This window comes from Myxocyprinus asiaticus, chromosome 3 (assembly GCF_019703515.2).
Source record: "Myxocyprinus asiaticus isolate MX2 ecotype Aquarium Trade chromosome 3, UBuf_Myxa_2, whole genome shotgun sequence".
NCBI classification, from domain to species: Eukaryota; Metazoa; Chordata; class Actinopteri; order Cypriniformes; family Catostomidae; genus Myxocyprinus; species Myxocyprinus asiaticus.
In genome coordinates, this window is record NC_059346.1 from 31,186,995 (window position 1) to 31,210,400 (window position 23,406).

Here is a 23,406-nt window from a genome sequence, read left to right on the forward strand (position 1 = left end):
TGGTAAATTTACATGAAGAAACGGACTAATTCTTTGAACAGAGTTTCAGATGATTCTGCGGTTAAATGCAGGCAGTGAGCATGTCATATGTGCTGGTGTGGTTTGAACATGTGTCTGGTCTATCTCAAGTTTCTGTCAATAATAATGATCAGTCATCACATGAAATGTGCAGTAATCTGAATAGAATAGAACCATTGATGGGAAGTTGTTGTCAAATGTAGGCTGATGTTCAGTAGCAACCTTTGCAGTATGTCAGCTGAGAGGAAGCAAGCTTGGAAAATCCAATGTTGTGATATAAAAAAAAAATCTCATGCTTAACCCTTGTGATGTGTTGAAATTTACCTAACTTGGTGTTCCCGGTCAAAAATGACTGGCCTGTTAAAAATTGCTTATAAATCACTTGGTATGCTATATTACCACCAAATATTGGATTGGATCTTTTTGTCAGCTTGTTTTCTTTCAATTAGCACAGGTTTTGTATTTCTTTTTGGAGCTTATTGATCATAGCCCTCATTGACCTGAGCTTATGCACCTCTGTTTTGGAGTGAAAAAAGCATTATTTGTGGATATAAATAAGTTTATGTAATGTACATACAAATGTAGTTATTTCATTAACTACAATTGTACTGTAAAAACACAGCACACTGCTGTATATATATGCTGTAAAATTATCGTAGAAATAATGTTTATGAATGTGAGTGAACTTACAAGAGCAACTGCGAACTTACATGTACTACATTTTACAGTAAATTAGAGCATTTGTTGTGAAATTCAATTCACTAAATTAATTACAGTTGAGATATAGTGTGTAAACCTACTTTTGCTGTAAAGTCTTTCCCTTTTTGTCAATTTAATGTGTAATGTGAACAATAAAACCTTCAAAATAACAGGTTTTCATAAATGTAATGATTTATTGTACAATAATGGCCATTTAACATAAGCACCAGTTTAAAACATATTTGGAGAAACAAAAATGGAGATTGCACAATAAATGAAAGGCTTTAGCCTTGGAAATACTCGGAAAAAAAAAAGAAAGAAAACTACTTCCTTCCGCAATAAGAACCACTGAGAACAGCAGCATTTCATTATCAACCATAAAGGGAACACATCCCTACAGTGTGACTGAACTTCAGTCATAAACTCAAAAGTTTAAATAAACTAACACAAAAGAAATGGTCTGAACTGTGCCTTCCTTTAAATTGCCAAATCCATGAAAAGGCAAGACATTGCATGTACATTAACTTGAACATCAATCATGATCTTGAAAATCTGGTCAGAGTCTCTTATTTCAATTCCATTGGAATACTTTTTTTTTTTTTTTTTAAATGGCAAGCCATTCAAAGTCCATTAGCTTTCGTAGCAGTGTGCATACATGTGGGTTCATTCCAGGCATTTTCTTGTCTCGCTTTCCAGCAGCAACTTTTGATCCAGTTTCCGGGTTAATGCCCACAATTCCTCTGTGAAAAACACCCACAACATCCAATTATCAAAAAAACAGCATATACTCAAACAATAAAATACAAAATTAGTCAGACAAAGCTAAGTGTAATTTTAAATCACATTTCATTAACATTTCATTTCATTTAATGAAGAGTTAAGGTCATATTTAACTTTATCAGAAATTTAAATATGAAAATATTTAGCCTTCCATGTTTACAATAAACAAATGTACAGATTATGTGCAGAATTTAGCAATGCCTAGTGCCTACAGACTGAGCTCTGTGCTGGGTTTCCATCCTTGTGTTTAGCATTTTTAAAAGCGCATTTCTAAAAATGTGTCTATAGAAAATGTAAATCATTGCACACTGCTATCCACTGCTACTAGTGCATTGTCTAAAGGGAGCCCGCTGTGATTGTGGAGCAGTTAAATGACCTCCTTAAGATATTGCTTTGAGGAGAGTTGTACTGTATTGGAGTACAACCACATTTCCAGAAAAGTTCGGACATTTTGTAAAATGCAATAAAATCAAGAAGCTATGATGTTAATTCTCTTTCAACTTTATTTAACTGAAAAAAGTACAAAGAAAATATTTCCAATATTTTCACTGACCAACTTAATTGTATTTTGTAAATAAACAAATGTTGCAGCCATCAAAAATCAACACGCTCCAAAAAAGTTGGGACAGAGACGAATACATTTATTGTTTTTAATTATTAAAATTATTATTATTCTATAATTATTATTCTTTTTAATTATCTTATTTCATTGATTTTATTTTTGTTACTATTATTATTTTTTTGTAATTTTTTAAAAAGAAATTTTTTATCATTTTTTTATTTTTTACATTTTTTTTTATATGGTTTTGCATTGTTTGTAGTATTTGAATTATTTGCATATTTGTAATTGCAGTTGTACATTTGCAATGTTTTGTGCTATACTTGTTAACTGCTATACTCTCTTGGACCTTGTCCACACTAATACGTTGTCGTACTAATTTCTAATTGTAATTTCTAAACTAATTTCTTTTTCTCTCCGTTTTAGCTTTCCGTCCACACTGAGACGGCGTTTTTGTCCGCGAAAACAGAGTTTTTTGAAAATGCACTCCAAAGTGGATACATTTGAAAACGCCGTTTTTGCGTTGTAGTGTGGACTGTGAAAACGGAGGCTTTTGAAAACGATGACGCATTTTTAGTCACGTGACGCAGTCATGTGACCCATTCAGTCCAAAACAAGATGGTGGACTACGACGTATCGCAGTTGTTTTGGCTACTCTCCAGTTTGATTGCTTTGTTAAAGATTAATGTTAGTTTGAACATACTTCAGCTTACATTTCTTCAAAGGAGATGGGATGTTTACTCGCAGTTGTTATACAGCGGCGGAACGCAAGGACAGTTGTGTTTTCAGACCGTACATGGAGCAGAGATTTTGGGTGAGACCTGGACGCACCCGTGCGTGGTGGGATAATTTTGTACATGCAATTATCGTGCCCGAGGAGTGACGTGAGAACTTTAGGATGTCTAGGGACTCTCTATATCATCTGAGTGAACTTCTACGACCTCATTTTCAAGGCCAGACTACACGACTGAGATCACCGGTGGATGTTGTTACAAAGGTTGCATGTACTCTATACTACTAAAGCGACGATGGTAGACTCAGAAAAACGGCGAATGCGTTTGGATTAGCCGACAAACTGTGTCTAAAATAATCAGAGAAGTGTGTAGAGCTATTACACTACACCTGGGTCCCGAGTATGTTTGTCCGTCCATTTAAAAAACTCGGTGCCTTTCCTCGACATTGCTGCGACGTTTCAAAGAGGCAGAAAGTAAATAAATGCCTGACGGAAATGACGCATGTCGAAGTGTCTTAAATTTTACTCATGTGCAGTACAGGGACGTAAGCGTTTTCAGATGTTTCAGTGTGGATGAGCAACTTTGGAAAATGCTTGAAAACGCTAGTGTGGACGGAGAGCGTTTTGAAATGAAAACACCGTTTTCAAATGTATCCGGAATAATGTAGACATAGCCTTGATGTTCTACTCTTGCTAATTGAATCCAGGTGAATATCCTTAATTAGTCTGCGAAGAAAAGAGTGAATGTTTGCTGGAATGTGAGCACTGAGGAAAGCAACTTGCTGAAACGCCTGCTTGTGCTTGTCTAGTTTTTAATCCACATGCACCTTGCACATTTTTGCACCATGCAGTGAATAAAATATTTTTGCTAGACTTTTCTTAATCTGTACTCAATTCAGTGTGCGGTTAGCAATTTTGTCTTGTTTGTTTGAAAACTTTTCCATAAAATATCTAATCCTGATTAACCATCCTAACCTGAAAACCTAAAAAAGTCAAGAAAATTTGAATGTCTACAATAAATATTGAGTAAGAGTTTATGCTCTGACATAACTCTGAATAAATTCCAGCGTGCATACAGCTTCATCCTGATAAGTAAGTTTTAAATTGTAATAGGTCGCAAACAATGCTGCCAGGCCCTCAACAAATGCCTCTGAACATGGTCCCAGGACAACTTTCCTTTTCACTGACAACATCCACTTGCTTGGGGTCATGGATTCACCTATAAAAAAATATGGAAGGGCATATATTAATAAGTGTTGTAAAAGTATGGTTCATGGTTAGCTCATGTTATCTAATAAAGACACTGATACTATAATACTATAAACTAAAAGATAATGAAGATTACAGTTACTAATAAGGATTTCTGTTACTACGGAGAGAGAGAGAATGATTCAGAGACAATAACAAAAAACTGGCGCACAGAGAGAGCTAACTATGGAAGGAATATAGGAGTGAGAATAGAACTGTGAAATAGAATACAGGAACAGAGGTGGCAAAAAACGGATCATAAAAGTGAGAAAAAAGAAAAAAACAGTACGGGACAAAGAGGTATGCATGTGCAGAGCTAGAAAGCAAAGAATAGTGTGTATAATGGAGACACTGAGAGACACAAAGTAAAGCAAATTAGCTTGGATGATCAGTGCGGGTGAATCCGGTAATCCATCTCTTTCCATGTCGGCTGCAGTTGCTGCTACCTAAAAAAAAATGAAAAAAGAAAATGCATATTTTGCATTACAGTTCAAACTTTAAGACATTAAAAATCAAAATGGTATTACTTACATCAGCTTCAATTAGAAGGGATTCTGTTCTCTCTTTAAAATGGGCCATTAAGAGTTGCAGGATGCACAGGACCAGAGAATTTCCCTCTTGATATTTTGACAGAACAGCATGCACCTCATTGTTTGTTGGCTTTTCTTGAAAAAATCTTAGAATCCTCTTTCCTTTCCCTTCAATGCTCTCCATGATTCTTTGGAGCAGTGAGATGTCAGTAAGCAAATGGAAATGTAAAAAGATTGACAAAACAGGTAAGGCCATGAGTTCTTTAGTTCAGACAGTGGCGGAGGTGGAGTGGCGTTTACATCACGGTGCTGACGGTAATATGTGGCCTCCATCAACTTGTGAGGTTCTCCTCTATTGGCTCCAGACATTCCTTCAGTAGAATGAAGCAGTACCATTTGCTTGCGCTTCTCTTCTGCAGGAAGCTCCTCTCGCTGCCAACTGACACAACCATATTGATCAGCCGGCCTTCTTGAGCTCTGGCTTATGATTCTACATGATGATCGTAGTCATTCTTTTCTCTGACAGGCTAATGCGTTGATTCTGTTTACATGTTCAACACGGATTTTAACTTGCAAGAGCAAAGAGGCATACCCACTACCTATTTTTGTTCCATCAGCCAGAACATCAGCAAAGCTGTCCACGTACTGTTTAACAAAGTTCTGCACTACAATCTGGCACTGTGCCTTTGGGCTGACTTCATGTTTTTGCATATTATCCACTAACATCCTTACTAGCTGCTTTCGATCAGCTGGTGATGGTCTTTTTTTTATTTGCAATGGCCAATTTAATTCCAGAAGGCATGACTTCACAAGGCACCTTAAATATTTCAGCCCAAGCACAAGATGCTGAAGAGCAAGCAGAAGAACAAGATGGTGTAGAACTTGAAGAACTCTCTGATCCTGGGTTTGATGTGATGAGCATTGGGGAGTCGAGCAGCTGGCTTGTTCTAACACAAATAACCAATAAAAAAAAAAAAAGTGAAGTTTGAACATGGAACATTTAACAATATTTTTCAAATGGACATTAGTAACAAGTAGTAGTAATTTTTCTGTCTGCTTGAAGAGCAATTAAAATACCTTCATTTTTCCATGCATTTAATAGTTTGTGACATTGGATAGGCCTGAGGTATTCCATGAGGTCTTCTTCATTCACACAGTGGAGGTCAGCTTTTGTTTCAACACCAATAGCAGTAAGCCCATGGATCAATTTTTGAAGTGTTTCATCAGAGAGACCAGGTAACGAAGAGCAGATGGCGAGTTTTATCTCCTCTAAATTGGACATACCTTAAAAAGATGGAAAAGTGTGGTGTAATGCAATCACAGACAAGCCACATGTTTTGTACTCCTGGAGAGGGTAATAATCTAATAGCTCCTCTTGAAGTACACAGACATATCTTGGGTCCTCATCTGTTATGCAGTATACACCCAAATCCACCAACTGCACAGCATGCCGTTTCTCAGACACAAAGTAGACCACTAAATTCTGGTGAACAAGTATTAGTTTAATTCTGCCAACCTCCAAACCCTCATCATTACTGGCCAAAAGAACAACCATGCCTTTCCTGTACTTTGTTCCTTTCAAAGTGATTTCAGTAGCTACTAATGTATTGCCTGGCTGAAAATCAAAATGATCAACTGATTCCTTGATCGCTTCGTTATAATCATCAGAATAAAATTCAGAGCCTTTCTCAACTTGCACAGAAAGCTGAAAGAGGTTTCCAGCACTTAAATAGGCTTGGAGAAGCTGGTGCCTTTCTGCAAGTGTTGCACATAAGTTGTTAACATAAGTTGTGCAATTTTCTAGCACATTGCTTGAAATCGGTATGTTTGCTCTCAAACCGCATAGTCCATAAGCGAATGAGTGGTCCAAATTGTTTTATAAGCTCTGGGTAATGGCACAAGTAGTGATGTTTAGGCTTGAGAGGCTTAGAAGGGAAAGTCACACACCTAAAATGAATGTACTCATCAATGAGCACTTTCAGATAAGCGACCTGATCTGCCAGTATTGCTGGTGCACAAATTAGGTCTACAACTTGTCTGAGGATTAGAACAAGCTGCCACACTTCTGATTCTGGATCCTTAATCCGGTGTCCAACAATAACTGGTAAAAGTCTTAGAAGACACCAGTTCTGAACCGCGTGACCACAAAGCTTCTCACTCCCTGAGTAAATCTCAGCTGGTTTATTGGCAGCATCATTTCCTGTGTATTCAAACTGTTTAATATAGCGATTAAGCTCTGTGAAAGTAAAGCATTTCTCTTGATTTACAAAGTAATCAATGTACAGCTTAAGATCAGATGCCAAAAAACCCTCAAAGAGGTCATGGCCAAGGCAGGGGGGCAAGCCAGGCTGACAAACATGAAAATAATTCAGCTGATTGAAAGGAGAGATAAATTTGACTCCAACTACATTATCGCCACTGGCAGCAAGTTCCCGAATGTTTCTCTCATAAGACTCCACAGTTCGCTTCATAGCAGGTTCCAAAGGTGTGGCATGAAATGTGTCTGTCAATGGTGCAATACCTGCAGAAATGTAGGCTTCGGCTAAAGTTCTTGACAAAACCACCAATGGTGTGGGATCCCAGGTTGTCACCTACGATGGAACACAAAGAATCTTTCAAAGTTTTGCCATCATTCACAACAACACCATTCTCTTCAAGATCTTTGAGATCTTCAATTAGTGATCTAAAAACATGAGCTGGTCAAAAGTGCTTAAAATCTTGCTCATTACAAAAAAGAACAAGTTGCATGTGGTCTATGTTTGACCTGTTGTGAGGTCAAATATCAGACAAGGTAAGATAAACTGCCAGCAATTTGTGTTTCTTTCTAGCTGAGCCCAAATGATTTACCACCTCAAATGAATCCTGATAAATGATCAAACCCAGAGATGATGGATCAGTTTGAAACAGAGAATTTTCAGAAAAATTCTTACCATCCTTTACATCCTGAAACAGACCATTTTCAGCTGTTTGTGAGTGCATCTGTTCATACTGATCCCTCACAGACTGACACTGAAACAAGAGCACTGATGGTCTGCTTAACTGGGACATACTGAGCAAAGCATTCTTTCCCATTTCTTTCACTAACTCCTAGAAAAATAGGGACTGGCTCAACATAATGGACATCTTGCTTGAAAGCAGTCTTTCTCCTCTGTGCTGTCAGCAAATCCTCCCTAGACAACTGATCAATCACATCATTAATCCTCACCTCTGGTAATTCAAGCAAAGCAAGCTTTTCTCTCAGTTTGCTAAGAAAATAAGACTCCCCAGTGTCATGGATATTTTGAAATTCTTCAACAATGCCTTGAATGGTAGACTCGGGTAATAGCAATTTGGCTTGCGGTTTCAGATAGAAGAGGGTTAAATTTCTTAGAAAAGAGATTCATCCACAACTTCAGGAAAATTGTGCTCTACAACCTCTGATCTCTCGCTCTCAGACACAACATCAGAAACTGGAGTTTTGGCCAAAGCAGGCTCTATCAAATGGTTTACAGAGCACATTTTATGTGTCCGTGATACATGTGATGCGAATGTAGATCTCACCTTAAATGTCCTGTTGCAACCAAATGGGTAGATCTCCAGACCTGACTGAATATGGCTCTTCAAATGAGACAAAAACTGTGTTAGGGTCCCACATTGAACTTCACAAAAGTCTACATGGTATTTAAATGTTTTATCACACATCTGTGCCTGATACTCTTTAGCAGACCTGTGATGTTCCCTGTGATGTCTGTATATGTGGGACTTCAATGAAGAAAACTTAGTGAAAACATGTGGGCAGTCAGGCACACCACATCTAAATCGTGAATTAGGTACATTTTCTATGCAATTTCACATGCTACACAAAACTCAGGATTGTACTGCTCTCATTATTAAAGAACTGACAGATAAACATGTTCAACTGCAAAAATCAGGGGCAGTGGTAGCTCAGCGGTTAAGGCTCTGGGTTACTGATCAGAAGGTCAGGGGTTCAAGCCCCAGCACTGCCAAGATGCCACTGTTGGGCCCTTGAGCAAGGCCCTTGACCCTATCTGCTCCAGGGGCGCCATATCATGGCTGACCCTGCACTCTGACCCCAGCCTAGCTGGGATATGTGAAAAAGAAGAATTTCACTGTATATGTGCAAAATGTATAATGTGTGATGAATAAAGAAAATTATTATTATTATTAAAATCAAAACTTCACAAGCTAACACATGCACAGTAATAAAGCATGTGCACGGCAATTTCCAATGTACTTTCTAATGAACAACTAAAGTACAAATATGAATACCATGCACCCTTACAAGTAATATTAACATAAAGCTAAAACATAAAAAAAAAAAAATTCATTACAGCATCTTCATAGAAAAAACACGTGCTAATTAGCTAATGGCTTGGCAGTCAAGTGAACCACTATTGAGTTGCATAAAACCTACACAATTTAATTTTATTAATTTAATTGCAATGTTTAAAAGTTTGTATGACTACTACCAACAATCTAAAATCATTTTATACCGAACAGTTATCGAAAATGCAATAGTAATATGGAAGCCCGGTGACACTTTAATGATGAAGAAAATATACCCAGCTAATCGTAAATCTGTGACTTTGGACTCACCAAGCAAATTTAGTATCATAAAATTGGACAGATAATCTGGAGTATCCCTTTTGCAATGTCACAAAATAAAAATAATAGTTATACAATGAAAGATCTTGATGACAGGTAAAATAATTATTGGATGTAACAGGATTTCACGTTTTAACTGAAGCATGAATTACTGGCTACACTCACCTCATCTCACTCTCACTCTTTGAGGTCCTCCTCTGGTAATCATAGCGCGCATGAGGTGAGCGTGAAAATTGAGCGGTTATGCAGCGCGCGAAAATTCCCAAGATGTCCGCTGCTGTTGATGAAATGACATCACACGCACTGCGCCGATGTCGTTGTCTAATCGTGTGTTTTTGCAAGCCAACAGTTTTAAACTACTAGATGTGTACATTATGTAGACTCTGACATTTGATTATATAGTGTAAATAATTAGTTAAAAAGGCTGTATTTATTACAGTTGACTATTGCTTTAGTGTTATTGACTTGTGAAGTACCAACATTTTATTTCAAAACTTGTGCAACAGTTGGCTTTTTTCTTCTTTAAAAAATAAATAAAAATATGACAATTGTATACATGATATCCTGTAGCATTTACTGCATAATCATGTTCCCAGAATTCATAGGAAAATGCAATAACAGTAGTCTACCTTAAAAAACACAGTATCTTATTGTAGCTATTACTGAAAAATTTACAGCAATTATTTAGCATGTTCCCACAATTCATAGCAAAATATGGTAATACTGTAAATTTCAAAATACAGTAGTCTATTGTAAATATTTATTGTAAAAATTACAGCAATTGTTTACAGTGCAAATGTGTGCTTTTATTTTTACACTTTTTAAAATTAAAACTAACTGAAAGGGGTCAAAACAATTCCATAACATATTTAATTATATTTAAATATATGTATTATAGTCTAGGGATGTGCAAAACTACCAATTTTCATAATCGACTAGTAGCATGGATGTTTGAACGACAAGTCGACTAGTCAGTGTTAAGGATAATAATATAGAATTTGGCTCCGTTATGTTCACGTGACCCCAGTCATGCGTTTCACAGGGATATACAGATGCTAAGTGCAGCGCTTCAACATGGTAACAGATATTCATCAAATAAAATGGCTAAAATATAAATACTTTGTATTGAACCAAGAGGTCAGTGTGACATTTCGATCTTCTGTTGGTTGCACATCGTCTCGCCATTACAACACGATCACACGGGAAGTTGGCTTGTTGTTGTTTCCTACAGTTGCAGTGCCCAGGATCGGCCTCATTAAAATCAAATCAAAATCAAATCCCTTTATTGTCACTCAACCATATACACAAGTGCAACAGTGAGTGAAAGTCTTGGGTGCGGTTCCAAGCAACATAGCAATATGACAATTACAATAAACATGTGATTTACACATAACACAGTTTACACATCTGTTACACAACACAATATACAATATACACCTAATAATATACAATATACAGTATACACAAAATAAGAACACTGTATACAATAAAAAATAATATACAATATACAGTATACACATAATAAGAACACTGTATACAATAAAAAATAATATACAATATACAGTATACACAAAATAAGAACACTGTCTACAATACAAATAATATACAATGTACAGTATACACAAAATAAGAAGAATGTATACAATAAAAATACACTGTACACCGCCTCAATAAATATGAAGTGTTGTGTTGACATTCAGTTGACGGTTGATAGCTCGGAGGATGGCAACTGACTTTTTTCACACACCGCCTGCTATAGATGTCCTGGAGGGAGGGAAGCTCACCTCCAATGATGTGTCTGGCAGTTCGCACTACTCTTTGCAGGGCTTTGCGGTTGAGGGTGGTGCTGTTGCCATACCAGGCGGTGATGCAGCCAGTCAGGATGCTCTCTACAGTGCTGGTGAAGAACCGTGTGAGGATGTGGTGGTTGAGTCCAAACTTCCTCAGCCATCTCAGGAAGAAGAGGCACTGGTGAGCCTTCTCCACAACGGCGTCAGTGTGGACGGACCATGTGAGTTCCTCAGTGATGTGGACACTGAGGAACTTGAAGCTGCTGACTCTCTCCACTGGTGCTCCATTGATGGTGATGGGGCTGTGTTTTCTGTCTTTTCTCCTGAAGTCCACCACAAGCTCCTCGGTCTTACTGACGTTGAGGGAGAGGTTGTGCTCCTGACACCAGCATGTCAGAGTGTGCACCTCCTCTCTGTAGGCTGTTTCATCATTGTCAGTGATCAGACCTACCACCGTCGTATCATCAGCAAACTTAATGATGGCATTGGAGCTATGTGTTGTCACACAGTCATGTGTGTACAGGGAATACAGGACTGGGCTGAGAACACAGCCCTGTGGGGCTCCAGTGTTGAGGGTCAGTGATGAGATGTTGCTGCCCATTCTAACCACCTGGCTTCTGCATCACAGGAAGTCCAGGATCCAGCTGCACGGCGAGCTGTTTAAGCCCAGAGCCTGGAGTTTCTCATCAAGCTTGGAGGGCACTATGGTGTTGAATGCTGAGCTGTAGTCTACAAACAGCATTCTCACATAAGTGTTCCTTTTTTCCAGGTGGGAGAGAGCAGTGTATAGTGTAGATGCAGTGGCATCATCAGTGGAGCGGTTGTTGTGGTATGCAAACTGCAGTGAGTCCAGTGAGGCAGGCAGCACAGAGCAAATGTAATCTCTGATTAGGCTCTCAAAGCATTTGCTGATGATGGCAGTTCACTGACAAGCGCCATCTCCCATCAGACATTTTTGCATTGGTTCAAGCATGTTTACCTTACCCTGTGTCGTGACTGGAAGCACGTTGCGTGAGCACCGTGGGAGACTTGGGTTCGAATCCTGCATTGAAACCAGGAAGTAATCACGTTTGCATTATCAGTGATGAGCGTTATTTGTTGGTTGCATTTTTCCCTCTAACATTACATTTTTACTTCACTGATGGTTAGGTTTGGGTATGGGGGAACAGTTTATAAAATATGCATTCCTCCTTTACTGTATTACAGACTGTATAACTGAAAACAACTCTGTAACAGGTAAAGGATGGGCAAGGAGGAGGCGGGAACCGGCTGAACAGCCAACATATGTTTAATGTCAAATCTCAAACTTAAAACAACATAATACATAAGGACACACAGACGCGCATGCAACTGGTGTCTCTGGCTCCCCTTTATCTAGCTCTCCCGCTGATCAGCTGATTCAGCGCCACCTTCCTCCTTGTTACAAACTCACTTTACAACTCGCTTCTGGCGCCTCTCTGTGGACATCACCAAAAAATACACGTGACCATATGCCCAGCAACACTTTCCGCTTTGGCCACTTGGAGATGTTTTGAATTTCGGTAAGGACAGACCAATTTTAGATAAAGAAGCTTCAACCTACTGTTTCTGATTACACTGTGAGATCAGTCTGTTTATTCACCAAATGTAAACTTTCATCCACAGCCGAATGCAAATTTTCTTCGCATGGGCTTGAAATTCTCGATGGGACTGACCAAATGTAGACATGTGAATTTCTGCCACAGTGTTTCAGACAAACACTTTATTACCTGTAATAATTCTGCAACTTAATTATTAAAGATACAAATCTTTTTTTGGAAGTTACATTAAAAATCTACTTGCCTCAAAAAACTGAGGGAACACGCGGGCATGAATGGGCGTGATGTCAGTTCTGTTCCAAACACACAAATATTTCCCCTAGGTAAGGAAGGGAGAAAAGAGGCTTCTTTTATCCTGTTACTGAAATAAAATAAGAAGAGGAAGGATTAAACAGGCTGGGTTGAGGTATTTATATTAATTGGTTATTTATGGAGGCATGTTTTGGTTATGTGACTTGTGCTGACTTTGTCACACCCAGAGGGTAAGAGAGACATGGTAATGCATGGTACAGACGATGTGGTGTCCAAATTTTGTCATACTTGATGAATTAGCTACTTTCGCTAAGTGCTTTACAGTTATTGGATGAGATCGATGACCTCTAGACTGCTAAATGAAAAGTGGAAATATGAGTCATCAGTTTCCCATGTACAGATTGAAATACAGCGGAAATACTGCAAATTAGATTTCCAAAGCCCAACTAGACCCGCCTTTCCAAGAATCTCATTGGACAATGGGTGCCCACGACAGTGTGTTGCAGCAAAAGTTGAAATGTTCTCAACTTTCTCGCATTACAGCATCACATTCGCAAACCCGGCCGCGACGTTAACTTGTGTAGATGAGAGCTCAGCTGGATCTTGACCTGTTGGGTCAGTATGTAGTCAGTCAGTTTGTCACATTGGTCTGTTCTCAGTGGTCTGGCTAGCCTAACCTTAAATAAAAATGACACTCATCTTCTCTGGTCCACTTCACACTAACAGTCGAAGTCGATTCCTGCTCCCGTCGCCAAACACTATTTTTATCTGTATCCAGACAATAAAATGCGACATATGAAACAACATTTTTGGTTTCTCTCTCGTGACAGCAGCATTGCACAACAAGGGGTTGAAAGTACAAACCAAACAGTACAAACCAACAGTAAACTGCAAACAGCCCACAAGACCCTGACAGAGGAAGTTGACAGTGTAGCACATTCTCACATTCTGTTTCATTGTCTTTATCTATGGGTGCTTTCACATTTGGTTTGATTGCTTGGTCCGAACAAGAGTTAGTTTCCTACCCCTGCTGGTCTCCGTTCACATCATATCATTTGGGTCTGAACCACGGTCTGACTGCATCATCAACATGAGTACAAGCAGCAGCTGTTAACCACTCAAGAAGACATCAGCTTCATTGTGTTATTGAATTATTAGTTGTTTCGGATGTACCACAAAAATTTTAAATGCATGGAATGACACTTATGTTTGTCTGCGCACGGATGCATTGAATGTGTAATGATGTGAAGAATGTTAGTGTTTGCTACAAGCCTGCGGATGCATTGAAAAAGATGAGAAGAATGTACGCTGCTCTGTGATGCAGATTTATTTGGAGACAAGCAGGCATGAAAATTGCAATATACCATAATAATTGCGATCAGCACCCTGCAAAGATGCAAATTATACATCATTAATAGCAGTTAATTTGTGCGATTCTGGACTATTGCGTTTATGTTAGCAGTGAACCGTACCAGAGTTAACATGAACTGTACCCCAAAACCACTTTTTCAGTTGCACTTGCGGGAATGGGTTCACATAATCCAAACAAACTGAACTTTGACATCAGATGAACAGTGGTGTACACCAGAAGTGCTAGTGTGAAAGCATCCTAATTGTCATTACTGTGATGTGTGAATTTCTGTGAAAGGTCACTGCAGTAAATGAAGTGCAGTAAAAACCATCACTGCAGAAAAAGTGTTGCGTGTTTGTGTGCGTGTTTGTGTGCGTGTTTGTGTGCGTGTTTGTGTGCGTGTGTGTGTGCGTGTGTGTGTGTGCGTGTAAGAGAAATATTTAAGTAACAACATTTCTTAGAACTCTAGATCAAACAGGCTAGTGTCCAGATAAGCCACATGCTGTGCTTTTGTGTGTGTGATGTTACCTTGTGTTCCAGCCTACTACTCTTGGGTGATGATAGTGACTACGTTTACATGGACACCAGAAAGCAGCTTATTGCGAGAGAGTGGCATTTCCGTTTACATGCACTGTATAAGCGGCGTACACTTTACTCCAGTTTACATGCGGCTCGGTCAGTAAGCAGCTTTCTCCACAGCAATGTAATTTTCCTGGGACACTTGTGTAAATAACAAACATGGCATCAGAGGAAGACTTCCCTATTTTATTCCCTGTTGCTTTGCTTTATTTCCAGATATTCCAGAGTTGTTGGTGTGTTTGTTTTCTTTAACTTTGCATCGCAAACTGCAGTGGAATTGCACTGCAATAGTGTGGTTTCCCTCTTATGTAAAACTCTGGGATTCCCCCTATGCACGAGCACATATATGCAAACATGTGGGACAGTCAATATTTTGAATTAGTGTAAATAAATGGGTATATTTGATAGCCTATGTGCTTTTACCATTGTACTCCCAGAAATGTTGAATTCTTTCCACTGGGTTGACTTGTTTTTTGGGCTCCATCCTGTGAAATTTGTTATCTAGTTACATGCACGCTCTTCAAAAAGCTTCAGAAACCCAGGTGTGTTAAACCGCTTTCTCTTAATTCCTGGCGTTCTCATTAAGTGATGTTTCAGAATGGGTCTTTCATAAAACCCCCTGGAATAAACCATTTGTTTTTTAAGTGCATGTAAATGTGGCCAGTGATTTTGACGAGAGTGTTCAATGAAATGGTCCACAGTGTTTTTTCTTAGAAGTGAAGTGATATTATGTGTAGAACTGGGTATTGATTAATACAGATTTCCCGATTCCGTTCGATTGCGATTCAGAAGCTCTCTGGATTAGATTTAGATTCAATATCAATTCATATGGGTATATTTCAGTTATTATGTCCCTTTTGCTTACACATGAAAGAAATTCTCTCCCAGCTAATAATGTTAATTATGCAGAGGGCCTTTTAACCAGGTACATTATGAAAAAATAGATGTAACTTAATATATTTTACAAGTTTTTCATCATTTTGGTCATATTTTGGCTTTTTAAAAATGAACAAATCCATGAATTCATAATAAAATCAATAAATAAGATATTATATTTCATATTATTTTTTTGTTATATGTTCAAGTGCCCAATTTGTAGTATTTTCAAGTATTTACATTGATTTGTTGAACACGTGCTAAAACCAGTCTTTTTAACAAAGATGCATCTGTAAATGAGTGCATGTTAACGAGAGATACTCAGATGGCTTTATCTCATCTGTGCCATGCATGGTTGTTTATTTTTTGTTGTTTTTGATCAACAACTGACTGTAGAGTACAGAAAGGGTATTAAAAGAGACATTATTCAGTGACAAATGGGTCATGTGGATCTCGTCTTTGGACTCGCATCACACAAAACAACCTTTACTCTCAACACGCAGTGAAAAGATCTTGCTACTGAATACTTCACCACTATACTACACAATTAATTCACTGGTGAGTAAAATCTATACATCCAAACCAGTTGCCAAATATATGAAGTTTAGTCAAATAGCACGAAATTTGGTTGCAAATGCGAGTGATTTCCTCTCATTGTAGAGAAGGGTTGCACATAGAGTAAAAGATCGATCTTGGGATTTAAGAATCGATATAGAGATCATTCAAATGAAGATTGCGATGCATCGGAAAAACAATATTTTACCCACCCCAAATTATGTGTTGATATATAAATGGAAGTGTTAACAGTAGGGCTGGGGCGATATTGCCAAAAATATTATCACAGTATTTGTTTTCATATCGTACGATATCAATATTTATCACAATATGCAATTCATACCATTAATGGGGAAAGAAAAGGCATTCCACATGTTGCTAAACCTCAAGAATAAATGTAAACATAACTTGTTTGTTTAAAAGTAAACTCCAAAAGGTAAGATACCTTTTAATTTGAAGTTCAAGAAGTATACTTGGTTTAGGATTTAATCCTACATGTTTGTGACCTCTTTTCGAACACTCCACACTCCAGCTCATTAGGTGGTGGTAACGCACCATAGGCTGAATTGCCAACCGCCAATAAACATCACAAGAAGAAGAAATACTTTCTTGCTTGTGTCAAAAATTTGCGGATGTGACAGCACTATGGATTTTTTACTTTATAGTACATAAATAAACGGCAATGGTGCTGGTGCCACAACTGCTGTTGTGTTCAGTCAATAACTGTATTGCATTGTCAGTGCTGTCTTGATCGATACACAACGATATCATATTAGCTGGCTAGCTAGGTGCTAGCTATCAGCTACCTAGCTTCATTCCTGGTTTACATGACAACATGGCTATATAGCTGCTAGCCAACTAATACTTCCTAACCAGCTGATTTAACGACTGTGATTTAGTTAGTTAAGCTGGGGTCACACTATATGATTTTTGGTGTAATTTTTAGTAGTTAGCTTCATTAACATAATCACCGGCCAGGCGTAGCGAGACGATGCATGTATTAGTGTCTGCCAGTTGGAGGTCGTTAATCATTTTACCGTCGGGACTCCCTGCTGAGTTAATGGTTCCAGCATGTTTGAAAAAAATTGCTCTGTCACCGAGGTGGGCTCTTGTGTTCTCCTCGAGTGACCAATGAGCTACTGCTTTTACCGAAGAACTGACAAGATGTCAAGCTTATCTGAATGTCTTCACTGCACTCAGCTGCATATCATCACAAATGCTGATTGTAATCCATATGATTCTGTCACAAAGCTTTTTTTCCCCCGCTGCATTTTTCCATACAAAAATGACTAGAAAGCGGAGGCACACCAGTCTGCTTTTACGGAATTTAATTTCCTCCACAAACACACACTTTCACAAGGTAAGGTTTCTCCATGAATCGCTTCCTAAAGCACTCTTTTACAATTGTTTATGCTCGCGTGGTATTCCTATTGTTATTTCTGCGAGCTCCACGTGACAGGAAATCAGAGAAAGAGAGTTGTGGTGAGTTTGTATGTCACCCCTCCACCATTTTTGTATCATGTCACACCTCAAATTGAAGAGAGCAAGATCTCAGCAAAAAAGTCTGCATGTGTGACACCCTCGGCTAAAATGAGTTGTTTTGAGTCTGCTAGTGTGGGGCCAGTTTGTGTGTATAACTTTGCTGAACTGCTTGCATTTTTAGTGATACACACCTGATCCTGATGACTTTATGTGGTTTTCCAGCCTCTTGCTAGTTACTGTGTTTGTGTTTGGTAGTCATGCTGTGTTTGTGTTCGAAGTGGAAATGCTGTGTGTAGACCTATGTTCGTGTGTGAGGTGATAATGTTTATTGTATGTCTGAGTAAGTTTGCATATGTTTGTGAAGTAATGGTGTGTGTTTTGTCAGTAAGATAGGGAGAGTGAGAGATAGTCATGGCAGTTCCGTGCTCGGTTTGTCACAGGCAGTGAGTTGATGTTGCCTTTAGCGTACTCTGATTGACTTCTGAGTACTTTAGTATCCATCAGTCTCTGGCAATGTGAGGTCACAGCTAAGTCACTCACTGTCATCCATTTCCTATTTTAGATTACATCGTCTGTCTGTCTTTCTCACTCTTTATCTGTTGTTATTATCCTCTGCCTGTCTCTCATGGTCTGGTTCACTTTTTCTTGCTTCCTGTCCTATGTTTTTTTTTTTTCATCTGAGATGTTGTGTCTGCCACGATCAGGAGTGTTTGTGTGTTTGTTGAGTTTATTGCATGTCTTTTACTGATTGACATCAGAGGCCCATCGAAATGGAAGTGATGTTTGTGTGACAGGGCCACACCCTCTTTGTGCATTGACATTTTCCTTTGTGCTTTCCTGTCTGATCACTTGTTTCCTGAACTGTCTGTTCTTACCCCCTTTTCTCCACCACTCCTTTCCTCTCTACTCACTCTCACAGGACCCAAGGAATAACAGCAAATCCAGGCGAACAGGAAATGACTGAGCTTTGATCCAATCAGAAATGCTAGAGTATATCAACCACACTAGTAGCCTTTTATTTCTCTCCCTTCAAGCCTCTCTAGAGCAAAAAAACCCCCCAAAAGATTAAAGAAACAGAAAGATAGCTAAGGAAGTTAAACTGGTTATTAAGAAATAACTACTCTTCAACCAAGTGTTGGTTGTCAATATATTGTGCTAATGCTTAGCTGTGGTAATGCTCTGAAAATGTTTAAGTTGGGACCAAATGTTAAAGCGATTATTGCTGGCATTAGCTACAAGGTTTTTGGTCTATCACAATTTTAGATAAACAGGTCTAAAATAATTTAAATAAGTAGTTGTCTCAAAATGAAAATGTTATTATTGTTTACTCGCCTTCATGTCAATCTGACCCCATATAAGATTTTCTTCTGTGAAACAAAATATGGTATTTTAAGGCTAAAGCATAATGGAAGTGGATGATGATTTATACTGCCAAGCTCCAAAAAGGACTAAAAGAGTTTACACCTGGTATTAAGTTGTTTTTCCAGTGATCCGATCACAAGTGGTCAGCGTTAAATACAGGTATAAAAGGGGTCCAAAAGTTTTGTGATCAGATCACAAAAACCACCTACAGAGGTATTCAAAAATGCATGTGACCACACTGAATTTGAGGCGTAAACACTAATCCGTCCTGTACAGTTGCACATCGCCGCCTTCTCGCCTGTCAATCAACCGCTGTGCTAAAACAAGAGTTTTAAACTTTGCTGGTTGTGAGTGGTTTTTAAAAAATAACAATTGGTAAATTTGGAAAAGTGCATACATATACACGCACACAAACTTCACAGAACGTCTTCCGTGTATCTGATATCAACATGCAGGGACACAGAAAACAAGCATGCAAAAATACTCCATTAAAACAAATGAGAATTCTGCTCTAAACATAATTTTTGCGCTTAGATTAAATTGAAGTATAAAGAGAAACTGTGTGCAGATTGCACTTTTTTTATCTTTTAAACTTTTTTGCACTTCATCATCATGCAGTAACACACTGACATAGGGATTGATTTATGTCATCATGAAATCAGAGACCATTACCTCAATTCGAACAGGTGGTCACAGGAGATGCGTTTGAGACGCATGTTAATACCAGGTGTAAATGTGGTCAAGTGCACCACGAATGTATCATAAATGTTGTCTATACTACTCATAAACTATATTCCAAGTCTTATGAACTGTACAAAATTTCATGTGGAACAGACTGGAATTTTATGGTTTCTTGTCTTTTGACACCAAACGCTATTGGTAATTATAAAAACGTGACCACAAATTAGATTTTAGATCTGTGGCAGAGGGCAAGATTATGAAAGAACAACAGCTTAAATTTTGGTCTGTTTCTCACACAAAGCTATTGTGTGGAAAACTGAAGCTTTGACATTCATCTTTGGTGACCATTTTCATTCTTCTCAATTATTACTTTCCAAGATAATACCAAAACCAAACCACACTTTTAAATGTTCAGCACTTTTAAACACACACACGCACACACACACACCTTATTTTAGTGGTGCAGGTGGGCTTTGGGCTGGTTGGTATGTTATACTGCACCAAGTTTAATAACTTTATGAAGCACCTAACACTCTCCCCTAGGGCCTAATCACACACACACAACTCTAATAAGGCTAATTGCAGGCCTTTCTGGATTATTGTGTTGGAGCTTGTTTAGCTAGTTGGGACACACAAACGCACACACAAACTCGTAGTGTGGTACGTGGAGGAGTTTTGCAGCGTCAAACATTTGGTCTCAGGAACCAGATGGCGTAAGTGGGTGGAGGTCAGGAAGGGCCGACCACCCCCTCCCCCCAGGATACACCATTGCTGTAAATCAGATCCTACTCCAGTGTTCACAGGCGATTGGGCTAAATGTGACCGTTTGATATAGCCCTATTTGGATAAAAACTCCTTTTTTGGTTGGATCTTTTGGAAACAAATGAGATTATTTTGGTCTTTAACAGGCTTTAGGTGTATGCATGGCTGTTGCAGGCATATGTCTGTGTTTCCTGAATGTAAAAGTCATAATGTTGGACCTCTGGAGTTTAAGTGATTAGGATGGAGAGGTCGTCTCCAAAGCAACGAAAGGGTCATGGTGAGTTTTAACCTCGCTTTATTCTTCAATCCATGAGAATGTGGTCTCCATACTAAGTGTCTACTAGTTAGCTAGTAACCAGGGAAAGTTTTGTGTAAGTGCTTGATAGGGCGATAGCGAAGTTGACCATGTGACTCGACTCATCACTCAGAGACTTAAAGGATGAAATTGTTTATATCAGATTTTTTTTTTATAAGCTTTGAATAATTTATATAATATAACTGTTGATGTGCATTAGATTCTGTGGATTAGCCTATATATGAACTTGTCCTGCAATAAACTCCCCAGACATATACAGCTAATTCAACCAATTAAGACTAAGTGTGTGTCTGTGTGTGTGTGTGTGGGCGGGTATGGGTGGTTTATGAGGAATGTTTTTTAGGTTACAAACTGGTAATTAATTACAAGGGTATTATGCTATAAATGTGGTTTATGAGGACATTTCTAGTGTCCCCATAATTCAAATTGCTTAACATACTAAACGATGTTTTTTTTGAAAATGTAAAAATGCAGAACGTTTTTTTTGTGAGGGTTAGGTTTAGGGGTAGGGTTAGGATTAGAGGATAGAATCTATAGTTCGTACAGTATAAAAATCATTGTCTATGGAGAGTCCTCATAAGGATAGCCGCACCAACGTGTGTGTGTGTCCGCTTTGCTTATGACTCAAATTTTTGACCTGTTTTTGAATTTGACCTTTGAACCCTGAACCTGATGTCAGTCAGTAAGGAAAGTTCATAATATATTTGTTTGTTGGGGGAGAAGGAGGGGTGAAATGTAAGTGACAAAAAAGAGAGATGCAGAAAGCAGGATTGGTAGATGAAGAGAAGTGTAATTGGAGCAAATGGAGGTGGACTGTGGAATTGTGGGGAGAAGCCAAGGAGCCACTAAGAACAATGAACTGTATTCAGCCAAACACACACAGCTAGAACACAGAAAACATTTCCTTCCACACACACACGCACATACACACACTTGACAGATGCCTTGTATTCATACAGCAGATGCTTCTATATAAAGGCTTCTTGCTTAGAACTACTTACTCCCAGATCAAGAGTAAGACATCTTGTCAAACCAGACATATCTAAATAAAATAGGCAACAGGAGCAAATCGCTCCAATTTTAATCAAATATGCTGTTTACTAGGGCTGGGGTTGTATGGTGATATATATCGTGGCAGTGATATAAAGTGTCAGCCAGTAGAGATTTTTCAATACAGTCTATATTGCGGTATGTAAATATCTGTGTGCATGGTGCTCTACCTGGCTGACATTGAGAAAGATGAACACAGAATGTGAGACGACTCCTAATAAAGACAAACACAAATGGAGGAATTCATATATGTATTAAAAGGTGCCGTTTTATCAAGAAAACTTGGATGTGTGTCAGAACAACTCACCCCTCCCTCACGTCATCATCGCCCTGCCTCTTCTGAGGGCCGTCCTTCAGCCAGGCTCACAACGGGAGTGAGCAGGAGAGAGGCCTCGTTTGGCAGTGGATAATGAGGCGCACCTGATGTGAATATAACCTCATCACCGCTGCCTCTCCTCGGGAGGCTGGCCTCTATCTCCAAGTGCATGCACGGTGGCATCCTCACAGGTCCAGTAATGGAGCGGGTAGGTTTAGATGCGCCACTGGACCCGCTCCTCGGAACGTCGGGGAGAGCAGCATGCATCGCAGCTGACAGGCCAGGAAGTCAGGCCGCTGTTCCCCTCAAGTGGCGGGGCCCATGGATTTACTCCACCAAAGAAGCTGCAGCCCTCGCGCCCCTTCTCGACATGCACAAAGCTCTTTTCACCACGAGGACAACAGTTTCCCACTTTTCTTTTACACGGACACTTTAGTTCCCTTTTTTATTCATTTTATGTCATTTATTATTTAAAATAAACACCACACCCACGGTGTCTGTTGCTTGCTTACACCACCACAGATGAGAGTGTTCAGGTTCAAGAGTAAGAGAGTGCGCCTTGGGTGCAAATCACTTTATATTCTGAGAGAAAAGGAGGAAGAGCTTGTGAATAAAACACTGCACTATCAGTGATGTGGAACTGACCTTCCGCTATAAGCCCCGCTGAATTTAGGTACTGTTGCTGACGCCATCAAGCTTTCCTACCGGCATCTGTACTTCTGCAAACACAGAGAAAGATGCAATCACGTTTCAATTACCTCTAGAGTTATTAAATATAAATAACATTTATGTCAACAGTGCATTTATATCTAGAAGGCTGTATAGTTTTCAAAAAGTTTTCTGGTGTTGGAAGGCTAAATCCAAAACAAATACATGATGAGGGGTTTGCTTCAGAATCAAAGCAAATGCTTATTTTCAACTAGATAGAAGCCTCATTTTTAGCTTTGATTGAAAAAGTTGCAGAGTAGAAAAAAACCTATCTAATATAATTGTTGACATTGTTTTTTCATTGCAGTGGACATGACAGGTCTACAATTAGGCTATTTTGGACAAAAATGTCAAGAATATTGCTATATAATGTTTTTGATTATATCGCCCACCCCATCACAAGGTTATTTAATAATATATAAAGACTTTTTTTGTTGAATTTTGCAGAAAAATCTGTATTGTGATGTTTACAGGCAACCCATTCTATTTATGATGTGCTGCATGAGCCGCATTGAGTGTAGATGAGGTGTTAACCTATCCATAACTGTAGTGGGACCAAAACAGCATTCTTTCACTT

The 23,406-nt window shown here is 38.8% G+C and overlaps 1 protein-coding gene and 1 pseudogene across 5 annotated transcripts in view; one reads left to right on the plus strand and one right to left on the minus strand.

The window, feature by feature from the left end:
* The window catches only part of stard8 (StAR-related lipid transfer (START) domain containing 8), a 75,962-nt gene that overhangs the window by 5,818 nt on the left and 46,738 nt on the right, over positions 1 to 23,406 (plus strand). The window contains exon 1 of one of the 5 annotated variants that reach the window (XM_051671688.1): positions 20,478 to 20,716. The exons of the other annotated variants lie outside the window; for them this stretch is intronic. Coding sequence (XP_051527648.1) covers positions 20,680 to 20,716 — 37 coding nt within the window. The 5' untranslated portion in view covers positions 20,478 to 20,679. Of the gene's footprint in view, positions 1 to 20,477; positions 20,717 to 23,406 lie in introns of those variants that run through there. 5 annotated transcript variants of the gene reach the window in all.
* Positions 949 to 22,672, minus strand: LOC127425575 (uncharacterized; annotated as a pseudogene).